At 44.5% G+C, this 14,293-nt stretch overlaps 1 protein-coding gene across 1 annotated transcript; it reads left to right on the top strand.

The window, feature by feature from the left end:
* Window positions 1-1,744: 1,744 nt before the first annotated feature.
* On the top strand, window positions 1,745-14,200 carry qsox2 (quiescin Q6 sulfhydryl oxidase 2). Its single transcript, XM_084467737.1, has 12 exons — window positions 1,745-2,078; window positions 3,613-3,713; window positions 4,106-4,154; window positions 4,682-4,787; window positions 6,093-6,183; window positions 6,414-6,559; window positions 6,703-6,849; window positions 7,057-7,186; window positions 7,381-7,503; window positions 8,985-9,135; window positions 9,587-9,775; window positions 12,453-14,200. Exons 1-12 carry the CDS (start codon window positions 1,826-1,828, stop codon window positions 12,938-12,940), a joined length of 1,974 nt encoding a protein of 657 aa, XP_084323863.1. The 5' UTR covers window positions 1,745-1,825; the 3' UTR covers window positions 12,941-14,200.
* Window positions 14,201-14,293: the final 93 nt, after the last annotated feature.

Genomic DNA, 14,293 nt, shown 5'->3' with positions numbered 1-14,293 from the left:
AGCTTCAATGAAAATGTTTCAAATTCAAGCTATTTACCCAGGAGTATCAAATGCTTCATGTCACCAATGCCTCGGTACACTCTTATTACGCATGTCTCCAGGTCTAACTTTTCTACCTGAGGCTTCTAATTAGGGAAAAATTTACTTCATTGTGGTTTGGATTTAAATATTTATAACATACATGCTTGCATTAGCCGTACCGCAACCGAACACACAGACATGTACTTTCGCCCATCAACAAAGTGTCCATTGCACTCAGCTGCTGAATATGGTGGTGCTCATTGAATACGCTGTTGTTAAATATTGTTGTTAAAAGACCAATGGAAATGGCTGGTGGTGTAAGGGACGCCACCTCTTCAGACCCTTAGACCTTTCTGAAGTTCCTCAGACCTTTCTGAAGACCTTCAGACCTGTGTGGAGATCCTTAGACATTTCTGAAGACACTCAGATCTGCCCGGAGAGCCTCAGACCTTTCTGAAGATCCTCAGACCTGCCTTGAGACCCTCATGCCCGCCTGGAGACCCTAATACCTTCCTGGAGACCCTCAGACCTGCCTGGATGAGAGAAGTGAGAGAAGAACCACATGAGAGATGACACCCCCCCTCCAACTTGTCCCCCCCAGACCAGCAGGAAAGGACAAGTGCTGTACTGCTCTCTTTTAAAATAACTGAATTCTTGATTTAGTATGGTGCATATGTTTACCATAGAACAGTTTAATTTAAATATGCTAAATAATGCCATGTCAAGGTAACAAGCTCATCCTTTCTGGTTTCCATAAACTTAAACTCCATGTATGTTTCTGATAAACAATGCGCGGCCTACTATACAGGTGGTGGGTGGTTATTTCCGTAGAGGAATTAGTACAGGACTTCAGTGTTAAAAACACAGAGACATCCTGAGTGGCCTAAGTTTATCCGTCATGCTTTCTTCCTTCAGGCAGCCTCTCTAGTCCTGACACCGTAAGGCGTACTGCCATGGGCCGCTCCCTGCCTCTCTCACTGAATGACAAGTTGGTCTGATGGCGGCCTGGGAAGAGACACTGACTTGAAACGTGACTTAACCTGATTTGCGGAGCTTGTTAACACAAAACTACTACTGTTTGATGATTGGAACATTGCAGATGCAGCTTCACAATTTCACTTGAAGCATGATGTACGGAACTTGGATAGGTCATTGTCATTCTTTTTAATTCTATGGTCAATAAATGTGAATTATCTGTTATAAATAATAAATGTAAGTTAAAAGTGCCTACCAAAAATACACTAAAGGTTGACATCAAATAAGATATGTTATGACTTTTTGTACATACATTTTGGTAACTTTGAATTAATGTATTATGCTAGTATGGAATATAGCAGCTATACATAGTGAGTTCTTCTTAAGAGATTTGCAATTTGCAAGTGAATATTCCAAGTTGCAAAATCAAGCAATTACCTAGATTGATATTGCTAGACCAATTTTCCAGTCTCTGCTAGAGGAAATAAATATTTTATTCAAACATGTACGTCAATTCTAATAAGCCTCTCACGTTGAGCTATTCGCAAACTCGTGGACAGGATACATTTAACTATTTTTGTGAATGACAACTTGTATGAATGAATCATCTTGTATGGCGTACGTTCAGGGGAGGGGGGGGGGGGGGGTGAACGCACTTCCTTGTGGATATGTCATTGCGCTGATTTGCGTTCCCTTTACGCAGCTTCTCAACGTCATCTACGCGTCACACCACGTAGCAACAGCTGTTCCCATGTAGTCGCACGGCTAGTAATGGTATTCAAGCCGAACACACATTGTGCTCCGTAACATTCGCCGTCCAGCGATACGAATGGCAGGGGGATTTGGGCTCAGCGTGGTGGTGGTGGTGGTCCTGTGCGTCCTGACGTGCGGCGGTGCGGCGGCGGACCCCGCTCGCCTCTACACCGAGGACGACCCGCTGGTCCTCCTGGGCAGCGGCAGCCTGAAGCGCTCCGTGAGCAGCAACTCCTCCTCGGCCTGGCTGGTCCAGTTCTACTCCTCCTGGTGCGGACACTGCATCCAGTTCTCCTCCACGTGGAAGGCGTTAGCCCACGACGTCCAAGGTGGGTTGTTTTATTCCGTAAAACACAAAGCCTTTTAACCCCCATTGAGAAGCTAGCTGTAAGCTGTTTAACCACACACACGTACACACACGTACACACACACACACACACACACACACACACACACACACACACACACACACACACACACACGATCTAATGTTATGCGTGTAGTCAGCTAGCCTCCACATCATCCCAGTTATATCTACAAAGACTTTAATAATCTTAGACTTGGATCTTACATCTTAGCCATATCAGATGTCCGTAGCTGGCGTGCTCTGGAGATGAGCTAGCTTCTCGGGTTCACCAGAGACATAAAGTAGTTATGTAGACAATAAGAGGCATCATTAACATTCCCCAGAAACCCCCAAAACTACGCACACGTAGCTTATCGTTAGTATGTCACGTTATCACAAGACACTGATGTTAGTCAGTCGGCACCATCACCTTTTAACAGACTTCCTGAAAGTCATCATAGCAGTACAACTTCAACGACTCATAGGAATGACCTAAACAGTAAACATTACCTTGAATCCTTTTTATATGACATTACTTTAAGAAGATCCTGCTCCACGTTAGCCTGTTTAACGACTGCTGGGTGTATGTTATTATAGTTTTATTATGGCTGGCTAAAAATGACAACAATCGAGTATAATAGTGAAATGAATGTGGGTCATATAGCTTCTAATAAGCTATATGACTTATACGCCTACTAGTCGATCCTACACTGGCCTGAGTTCACACAGCACATCAAGATCTGTCTAGTAGAGAAAGTAACAGCTGCTGTGTGTGTGTGTGTGTGTGTGTGTGTGTGTGTGTGTGTGTGTGTGTGTGTGTGTGTGTGTGTGTGTGTGTGTGTGTGTGTGTGTGTGTGTGTGTGTGTCCTTTTGTTAAACATGGCAGCTGGCTAGCTGAATAGCTAACCTGGTACTCCTTTGTCGCATGTTACGCACACAGACTCGCACACTGACCACTTATTTGGACATTTTGAATGGATCTTGGACAGCTGGTAGACCGGTCCACTAAGATCTCAGATCGTTGTGCTTTATTGTATTATTTTTATTTCAGAATAAAGTGAATGGTGTTCTATTGTGTGCAGAATGTGTTGCAAATTAATTAAATGTAATGTTACACAACAGCAATTTGGTATCAAAGTTATCTGCTGTGCAGCGCAAGTTTCTTGACCTGGTGATCAGATCTGTTGATCGAACCTGTTGAAGAGCTGTTCTACACAGTTCACAATGAACACAGCTGGAAGTAAATGTGGACTCAAATCATCTAAGGGAGCTGGTTGTCAATACAACAGCTGTATTACAGGAAACAATGGAGTTTGTGTGGGTGGGAGTGGTTTTACAATCACAGACTGACTCCCATTTCCACAGTAATGCAACAGGACTATTAATCAATACTGTCCAATAATAACAAACATGGAAGGGAAACCAATAATGCACAATATAATCTAGTGAATCCTATCCTGATCCCAGGATCGTTTGTCCCACCATTACCAGGTTTAACACGTTGATTTTCCCAACAGACTGGGACACCGTTATTCATATTGCTGTGGTGGACTGCGCCCAGGATGACAACTTTGACATCTGCAAGGAATATGGTGTCCACTTCTACCCTACCTTCAGAGTATGTAATTGCAGTTTACCTCACTCTCCTGTAACACCTTCTAAGTATGTATAGTGTTCACAGCTTCAGAGTATGTAGTAGCAAAACAGGGAATCTGTACGAATCTCAAAGTATGCTCTCTCTCTCTAGAGAGAGAGAGAGAGAGAGAGAGAGAGAGAGAGAGAGAGAGAGAGAGAGAGAGAGAGAGAGAGAGAGAGAGAGAGAGAGAGAGAGAGAGAGAGAGAGAGAGAGAGAGAGAGAGAGAGAGAGAGAGAGAGAGAGAGAGAGAGAGAGAGAGAGAGAGAGAGAGAGAGATTTTTTTTGTACCGTCATGTACAGTATGGAGTTATGCTGCTTGGATGTGAGTGTTTGTTCTTGTTAAATAACTGACTGTGTCTGAACCTTCTCTTCAGTACTTTGGAGCACATGCATCCCCTGCTGACTTGGGAACGACATATAGAGGTGAAATTTCCTTCTCTGTCTAATTAATCCAGAAATCGTTGTTAACCAGCCGTCTCTTTCATACATGCAGTGACGACCACCCAGACAGGGAGGGGTGGGAAGTTTAATTCAGGCACATGATTTGTTCTCAAAAAAGCAGAACAACACAGAGACTCTTGTCACATCCATCCGGATACAGCCTATTCACCACATACACACACAAGAGCATGTTCTGGGTTTGCAGAGACTCAACAGACTTTTGGACTGACTCTGAGACTTCCTCTATGTAAGATCAAATGAAGGATGTAAATATCTTTGAATGAAAGTCCCGCAATCGGGATCTTTAACAATACGAAAATTACTTCCAGATTGCAAACCGACATGTTTATGTTAACCAATACCTGTTGATCAATCATGTATAGATTTAATCAAATGGGATTTGATTAATTTAGCACGCCTGTAGTCAGTTTATTCAGCCTTAATCAAACTAAGCTTTGCATGTTTGTCTGGCCATCTGCCGGTCTGTCCTATTCGTCTGCTCCATCTAGGTGCTGATAGAGGGGTGCAGACATTGAGAGAGTTGATGATCAATTTCCTCCAGAACCACACCAGGCTTGGGAAGCCTGACCACTGCCCACCGTTGGAACCCTTCAAGTAAGACCCGCTCACACCAGCACCACAACACAAACCCTCTGGAGTGTCCCCAAGAACGGAGCACGATACACTACACGCTGTGAAACCAGCAGCCCTCTGTCTCACATAGGCGTTATCTTAGAGACAACTGGAAATTGGGTTAAGCGTGCATGTTGTTTACCTAATGTTTTATATTTCAAAGAAGAACAGCTTATTCTAGAACAAAGCACAGTTAAAAATAAATGGTAATGTTGTGGCATGTTGCTATTTTCCTCTGGGAAATCAAACAAAGTTTCATCACCCTCAGTTTCTTGATTCTTTATTTTCTTACTTGTTTGGCTGCGTCATTTCGGTTGGTTGACCTGAGCATTCAAATTAAAATCAGTAAAACGGCCGTTTATAAACAACAATACACCATTAATTCATCAACAACGGCTGCACAGCAGACACCCCGACACGCCACCAACAAGACATCTAAACAAACGCCACAACAAAACCACTTCAGACCACCAAAAATATGGGCATGAGTGACCTCATGCCCGTAGCCAGCCATGAGGTCACCGATGCTCTGACGTGGTCCTAACATAACAGCACGGGCATGGCTGGAGTGGATCGCCTCTCTAAACAAATCCACACCATGTCCTCAACCATCAGCTGGCCAGCGATCCATGGGCCTAAAATAACCCCTTAACTCGTAAATACTAGCAGTTAACAAGATGTCAACAATAAAGACCACCCCTTCAAAATAATAGTCCTAAAATCAGTTGACGGAAATGATGTTACAACTCCTGGCATTGGCACGTGTTGGTACAGTGACACAGGGATACTTCGAGAACCAGTTGATAAACATTAAATTATAAGCTCATTTTGTTTTCAGCAAATATCTCAGTTACAACTATATTGAGCTATCCAATAGTTTTTGTGCAGATATATGTATTATTTATTTAACTTGGGAAATCTCACGTTGTATAAAAAAACATCTGGCTGATGGAACATGGCAGGACTACGTTAAGATGCTTGTCAGCCAGATCGTTATCAAGATCGATTTACTGGATGTACTAATATGGTTACGTCTTCGCTCCATAGAAATCTCATGTTAACTGAGTGGGTTCCGGGCATTAGTCAAACGCATATATTTCTCTGGTCGGATCATTTGTGTTTCTAGGAACACAACAAATGGTGCAAGCTAAACTTTTACATTTGAGATGGACTCCACAACGATATGACCCTTATATTGGAATGATTCCCAAGTGGCCATTGTCTAAGCGGGGTGAGACATTATCCCTGTTTTAAAAACTGTCTATCTGTCTGTGCTTGGGTCTGTAGTTCGGGTGACCTGCTTCCTCTCTTGGGTCAAAAGTCAGCCCACTACACGGCCATTATCGTTGAGCAGCCAACTTCATACGTAGGACGAGAGGTAACGCACCCACTCCCACATGCACACGTGACACCTGATAATAAATCTAGCATGCCAATCTGAAAACACAAACGCATTATCAATATTACCCACGGATAAAGAGAAATCCACAGGAAAACACACTCTCTGTCAACACACTAGATGGGTCATCATCAAAAGCAAAACATGGAAAATATTCAGCATTTATCATTCTGTCCGTATGTATTATTTACCCTTCGATTTATCTGAAGGTAATACTGGACCTGTCGAAGTACAACGGGATTGTGGTGAGAAGAGCCTTGGCTACAGACACCCCCCTAGTGGATCAACTGAAGATCACAGCCTTCCCATCAGCCTACTTGCTGCATCCCAATGGAACACACACACATCTGCACTTGTGAGCGCGCGCACGCACACACACACACACACACACACACACACACACACACACACACACACACACACACACACACACACACACACACAGTTAAATAGAGCTACTTTTATTAGACCCAATAAAACACCTCTTCTCTCGTCTAGGTATATGCGGCTGCGTTTCTTCTTCACGTCCTTCCTGAGAGGGTTGCCAGGAGTGCAGCGCAGACAGTCTGAGGACCGCAGCGCCCCCAACCACACGGGGGCGCTGTCCGAGCACCACAGCACTGATCCCTGGAGGGAGTTTGACAGGTGAGACACATTGAACACATCCTAAAAGCATACCCAGGCGTGGTTGAGACACGCCCGGGTTAGCCCCAGTCTGTGTTTGTTTAACAATAGATTTTTGCTGTTATTAGTCCGGGAAATCCGTTGTCTTTCAATGCCTCTCTCTGTCTAATCGACCTCGTGTCTTCCCGTCCGTCTGCCCTGTCTCCATCCATCTGTCGGTCTCTCCAGCTCCAAAGTGTACATGGCGGACCTGGAGTCCGCCCTGCACTACTTGCTGAGAGTGGAGCTGGCTACCCACAACACTCTGGGAGGGGAGGAGCTCAAGACGTTCAAAAGCGTTGTGACCGTGATTGCTAAGGTACCCTCCATCCTGTGTGTGTGCGTGAAACGCTTTTGTGCGATTTGTGCCTGGGTGGTTGTGTGTGTGTAATGTTTTTATCTAATGTGTGTGTGTGTGTGTGTGTGTGTGTGTGTGTGTGTGTGTGTGTGTGTGTGTGTGTGTGTGTGTGTGTGTGTGTGTGTGTGTGTGTGTGTGTGTGTGTGTGTGTGAAGCTGTATCCAGGGAGGGCCTCTGTGCAGAAGGTGATGGAGAACCTTCTGGATTGGCTGGTGAGGTTGCCACTGGAGAGCATCCCATACCAGGCCATCCTAGACCTGGTAGACGACAAGATGAGGGTCAGTAGTAGTTTTATTCACGGTGCCGGCCCGTTACATTTGGTCGGATGTTAATGGAGTGATAAGCCCTTTACCGCCTAACTTCCGGGGAAACACGCAAAAACAGTAATCCAGTAGAGACTTCATTTATGGATATGATTTTCAATAGAGATGTCGTTTACGGCATGTAGTTTATGTAGTTTTCTCTCTCTCTCTCTCTCTCTCTCTCTCTCTCTCTCTCTCTCTCTCTCTCTCTCTCTCTCTCTCTCTCTCTCTCTCTCTCTCTCTCTCTCTCTCTCTCTCTCTCTCTCTCTCTCTCTCTCTCTCTCTCTCTCTCTCTCTCTCTCTCTCTCTCTCAACACACACCATGAGCGGAAGGAGGAAGGATTGTTGTTGGTTTTTCCCTGCAGAGACGACGGCTGGCCGAATTCAATAAGAGAATAAATATACTTGTAATTTACTTGAAATACCAAAAAGTCTAATTAAAGAGCTTTTTGTATTTCTATTCATTGCGATCTTGACCTGTCTGTGATAGTCTCCACCAATGGTATGTCAGTTGAAGCTGTATCACCTACAGTCGGTGTTAAGTTAGTTGAAGCTGTATTACATTCAGTCTGTGGTCAGGTGAAGCTGTATTATATTATATTATTATTATTATTATTATACAGTCTTGGTGCGGTACACCCACATTATAGCTCCACTGGCCACGCAGTTCTTTACCTGCTTTTAACTGTTGTACAGCTACAGGGACACACTTCTATACACCAATTTGAATCCATTGAAAATATTTTGAAAAAGCAGACGTCTCCGGTTGAATACAATATCATCTAAATGAGGCTTGTTTAGTGAATGGTACTCTGTAAGTGGCCTGTTGTGTAGCAATATGGCCCAGGCGATGGCTCTATAGAGAGGAGGGTCGCTGCCCGACCGCCTCCTTGGTAGGAAAACACCGCAAACAGACACACGGGACTCATAGCGGGGATCGCGTCTTCAGTTCCAAACTTCACATCGCCCTAATTAGGAGTGTGAATAATTGCTGAATATCCAATGTCTTTCTAAATAAAAAATAAAAACACATTCAATTCAAAATGTTCTTGCTTATTGCATTGAATTTGCAATATATATTCCTCCAAGTTTACAATCGGCTCAGTCAATATTAGCATTACAGAACCTCAGGTTCTCAGTGATGACCGCTTACTCTGCATTGAAATTTAAACTGGGCAGAAATGGATTCCAATTACGTTTTGTGTTTAGCAGTTAGTCTTATGAGAGAATAAATGATATGAGAGTGAAACCCTTTTGAAGCGGTGACTGCTGACGTGCACTGCCGAATTTAAGAAGAGCTAAGCAGCCGGCTTCCTGAAGCCAACATAGCCCGGCTTTAAGAGGGCTCAGTGCGTCCTTTGTGCAAAGAGCCTCGGGGCGGCTCCTACTGTCAGGCCTCATGTTGATGTTTGAATGAGGATATTCTTTGAACCGGCGTTCCACTACTGTCTCTCCAGATCTCCGGTCTGTCCCTGGGGGCGGAGGTTCGCTGGGTGGGTTGCCAGGGCAGCAGGCCAGGGCTCCGAGGCTACCCCTGCTCTCTGTGGACACTGTTCCACATGCTCACGGTCCAGTACGACGCCAGCCCGAAGCTGCTGGCCAGTACAGGTACACTCACGCACGCACGCACGCACACACACACATGCATGCACACACACACACACACACACACACACACACACACACACACACACACACACACACACACACACACACACACACACACACACACACACACACACACACACACACACACACACACACACACACACACACCACACACACTGCATTGGTGGTAGTGTGGTCGAACATCCGTTATAGGACGGGGTTTCCTGTATGTTTTCTACAAATCATGCTTGTATTATTGTCTACGGCTGTAGGGGTCATAGCATGAGGAGGAGCACACTTGCAGAAATCTCCATCTGACGGCTCTTCGGCTTTTCACCAGAGAATTCCTTTCCAGCCAGAACACACGAGACCAAGGGCCCTTCAGGCTGTGTTGTAGTTGTGGTGTTTGTCGTGATCATGAAACACGTGTTGCGCGGTGCTTGTGTCCCAGCACTGGAGGGGGATCCCGCGGCCGTCCTGCGCGCCATGCGGGGCTACATCGGGACGTTCTTCGGCTGTGAGCAGTGCGGACGTCACTTTGAGGAGATGGCCGCCCAGTCCCTGGACCAGGTCAAGACCACGGAGGACGCCGTGGTCTGGCTCTGGTCCAAACACAACCAGGTCAACAGCAGGCTGGCCGGTACGCACGCAGACTACCACACGGGCACACAAACTAAATATCTCACAAACGTAACATAAGGCGTTTTTACTAAGCCGGTACGGTGGGCTGGGCACACCCTGCAGTTTCACTGGCTTGCCTGTAAAACTGAGGGGGTATGATCCGCCTTCGTCAAGGAGCCGGCTTTCTTGGTTTGGAGACCTCTTAAGAATAATTTGCATACTCTGAATGTTTTTGTTTTTTTTCCAAGCCATTCCCATGCAAGAATGAGTAGACAACTTTTTTTTTTTAATATTTAATATTTTATTTTAAAAACAAAACAAAAAAAAAAAACAGGAAGAAGCCAGTGTGAAGGTCAATACAAACAATTACATTAAGTACTTGGAGTAAGAGATGTACCGATATGGTCTAAATATGGCTGCCAAATTTTCCAAAAGGTGTTATATCTTTTTCTGAGACAATAAGTGATTTCTTCCAGGGGAATGCAGCTATTCATCTCAACAGACCACCTGTCAATAAGAAGAGTGGAGTCAGATTTCCATGACACTGCAATGCACTTCTTAGCCACACATTTTTGAGTTGAGAATTTGAGTTGTGCACTGTTTAGAGAACGACGAATACTTGTAAAGTTCCCCAATAAACAAAGTTCAGGGTCCACAGGAACATCAACTCCTGTGATCCTGGTTAAAGTAGAGCTTATATCATGCCAAAAAGGCCTATCTTTCATACACAGCAAGGTACCAACTTCAGTATCACATCTGAAGTACATTTCTGACAAGTTAGATTTGAATGAATGTAATTTTTCTGGGGTAAGGTATAATTGATGTAGAATATTATAGTTAATCAATCTATACCGGGCATTGATAATAGTTGACAAGCTGTTTTGACATAATTCCGTCCAAAACTGTTCATCAATTGTAACATTGAGATCTGACTCCCATTTCATTCTAGACTCATGCACACCTGGTTTTGGGCCCTCATTCAACAACAGGCGATACATTTTATAGTAGACGACATTTGAGTGTAGGGTACAAACGCAATAACTATTTACAAGGGCAAAAACACCAACATATTTTTTATTTTGCTGACCACATGTTTTTTATCCCGACGAAAGCCTCGTAAGGACAGTTCCTCTGCTGCCTCCTCGTAGATCGCACCGTCTTTCCCCGTCTTCGTTAAACTGCATCACCTTCTCTCCCCTGATGGTCAGCAGCTCGCGGATTTCACCGTCTCTCCAGTTAGAACTGCTCCTGTTGATATCGCTGCGTTGTCTCTGTTATAGAGACAACACAGCAACACCCTTACCCAAGTCCCACCGCTGGTACCGTGATGCCGTCTAATCGTATTTACATGAGAATGAAACCCCCAGTATGTGTAGGGTTCGAGAGGGGAAATTGGGGTGCGATATCAAGCTAGTATATTACCCCGGTCAGTGTAAATGTGCGGACCATGCTGGGAAAAAGTTGGGTATAATACGGCTATATTTGTTTGTAAAAAACGACAATAGACTCATACACCAGCTCTAACACCCTGCTCAACAAGCACAAGTCAGGTTTCCCAGATACTTTTACTGATTGTATCCAAGAGGAATCCACCAAGATCGATCACAGCCAATCCCTATTGCATTGTTCTGTCCCACAGGTTTCTTGTTAATGTTTGGCCACTCTAAAATAACTGCTTGTAGTTCATTAAAGGTGAGATTTAAGAGCTCACATTTGGGCAGAATGTGTTAGAAAGGCCACAGCCATCCGATAGCTATTAGTGAGTGAAATGCTCTGTGAGAACGTCTGTTTTGGTCGACTGCGCGCCTGCCTCTCTATGATACTATTTATATTTAGACTGCTCTTGCCTCATTGCTTACCCATCAGGGCATCTCTTCCTTGATTGGTTCCTTGATTGATTATGTGAAGTGGTTGGTTGGGCAGTTTGAAGGGGATTACTGGATGGGATTATTTGTTAAAAGATGTGTGAAACAGCGAAACGTGTGAAATATATTTAGAGTTAAAAAAACAAAAGGTCGACTTTTGCGGTGGGACTAAATATAAAAAGGCTGTGTAATGTCATCCACTCGGACTTTGTGACGCAATCACAAAAACTGAGCTGACAAAGAGATAAAACAAGAATTGTTTATATTGGTTGTAATGTCTTTACAGAGAAACAAAACACCCTGTTTGAGCATCCCACTTAGGCCTGGGCAATAAAACAATAAATTGTGATAGACTTTTGATCAATATCAATAGAAAACATGTTCAATATATATATATCGATAAGAGACTGGACCACCGAATCTAGCAGCTGGGTTTGTTACTCAAACACGGTTCCATACTTATTTACAATATTTGAGTGTTTTTCTTTGTTGTGTCGACATTGGAGTATTGATCAATGAAGAACAGTGGAAAGTCATATTAAGTGTTAAACAGAAGTGTTTAAATCCAGCGTGGTAATTCCTAGTCTTTTTAGGTCATTAAAATGATCAATAGTTATCGATATCGATCAATATGATCAAGTTATATTGTGATATGTCTAAAGTATAAATTTGAGCCCATTTATACATCTTATCCTGCGTTTTCAAACCTTCATGCATGTTGGCAGAGATTTGGAGCAGGATCCATCCACAGCACTACCATGTATCCCACTCCATCACGTTTCATCTGACATGGGTCGTGACGGGGTTCCCTTCATCTTGCGTGTCTCGCAGGTTCCCTCAGCGACGACCCGGTGTTCCCCAAATCCCCCTGGCCCAGCCCCGCCCTGTGCCCCGCCTGCCACCAAGAGAAGGAGGGCGTCCACACCTGGAACCAGGAGCAGGTCCTGGCCTTCCTCAGACAACACTACGGCACCGCCAACCTCTCCCCTCGCTACCTCCCCGAGCCTCGACGCCACCTGCCCACCCCCCCTCCGCCGCCGCCTCCCCAGACCCCCCAGAAACCCCAGGGCAGAGTACAGCCCCCGCAGCAGCCCACCCCCAGGGCCACGGCCGTGGTGCTGAGTGGAGGGGGAGCCCAGGGGGCCCAGGTCCGGCTCCACTCCGGCTCCGGAGGGTGGATCCTGGGCTTCACCAGCGTGGACATGAGCCTGTGTCTGGTCCTGTACGTCTGCTCCTGCCTGATGCTCATGTTGCTCTTCTTCTTCTTCAAGATCCGCTCGAGACGCTGGAAGCTCCGGAGCGGCCGGCTCCACGTGTAACCCGGACCTGACTGTGGGGTTTACCGAGACCCAGACAGGACTTAGACTTTAGGTTTTTGGTATTTATTTCTTGGACAGGAAGACGAGGTTTCTTTTGTAATGTGTCGACGCCCTCCCCTGGACTCTCAGGACTGCGTTCGGTCCACCGGACCGGGCGCGTCGTCCACGCAGACGTTGTCCCGGATCTCCCGGGGGTCAGTGGACAGGACAACAGAGAGAATCAACATGGAGACTTTTGAAACGCCGTTCGGTTTACAGAGCTCGTCTAACTAAAGTAGAACTTTTTCTTGAGGGGAGAACAAACTGCCATCCACTTCACACGCCCGATTGTTTTTAGATGAGACGTTTTCAGCTGGCAGGGCGCTGCGACGACCGCAGCATCACTGCTGACCAGGGACCAGCTCACAATGTGCCATAGAGTGATAAAGAACAGCCGCTAACTGGCTACAAAGTGCATCCGTCTTGTTTCCATAGGCATTGCAGCATTTTGTTATTAGGTATTACAGCAGGGTTCATATACAGTAACTTGAATCAAATGAAGATTGATCCCATTACATTCTTACATTCTGTATAGAATCACGTCAAACAGGATTTGTAAACCTCAATATAGCTGTTTTCCAGGGAAGCTAACAGAAAATATATACAAGATAAAAACACTGTAGAATAGCTCTATAAAACTGACTGTATTTTGATTTTGTATCGCATAGAATCAGATCGGAGCCGTTTGGTTTACAAATGTCTCAGTTTTTGTACTGTTTTACATTTCCTGGTCCAGTGTCCAATCATGAGAAGAAATGGTGGTTTTCCTTAGACCTTCTATCTTACCGAGGTACAGTCAGTTCTGTAGCGCTTGAACAAGTATTATTCAACCCCTGCTTTGCTGACTTCTTAAATTTACTTTGCAGTAATCCAGCATGTACTTGTAGTTGTTTGTCATAGAAACCCTGGGTGAAGCAGGTATTTGTGCAAATGGTCTTCTTTTCCAAAAATATCTGAGTCAGTCCTTTTGAACAGAGTCAACCTATTTCAGGATTTTTTTTGTTTTTGTTTTTGTTATCAACTTGAAATGTGTTGTGACGGTTTGAGGTTTGAAGACTCCCCGTGATACATTTCTATCAATTAACTGGAGTTTCTGTTTGATTGTAAGCATAGAAACCGGCTGAATATTAACTTAAATGCATTTGTTTGACTACATCTTAATGATTTCAAGCTTTCTTAGTTTTCCCTTCTGTAATCAGTTGAGTGTAGATTTGTAAATGAATGTTTTGTTATCAAATAAATGTGTGATCTCATGTTTTGATATTTTTATGGATTAAAGAAGATGCTTTGAAAATGCATGGTTACAAATTGACA

The sequence above is a fragment of the Micromesistius poutassou genome (assembly GCF_964030765.1).
Source record: "Micromesistius poutassou genome assembly, chromosome: 5".
In the NCBI taxonomy this organism is placed as follows: Eukaryota; Metazoa; Chordata; class Actinopteri; order Gadiformes; family Gadidae; genus Micromesistius; species Micromesistius poutassou.
The sequence above is the reverse complement of the archived record's forward strand: the minus strand, read 5'-3'. Positions and strand labels throughout refer to the sequence as shown.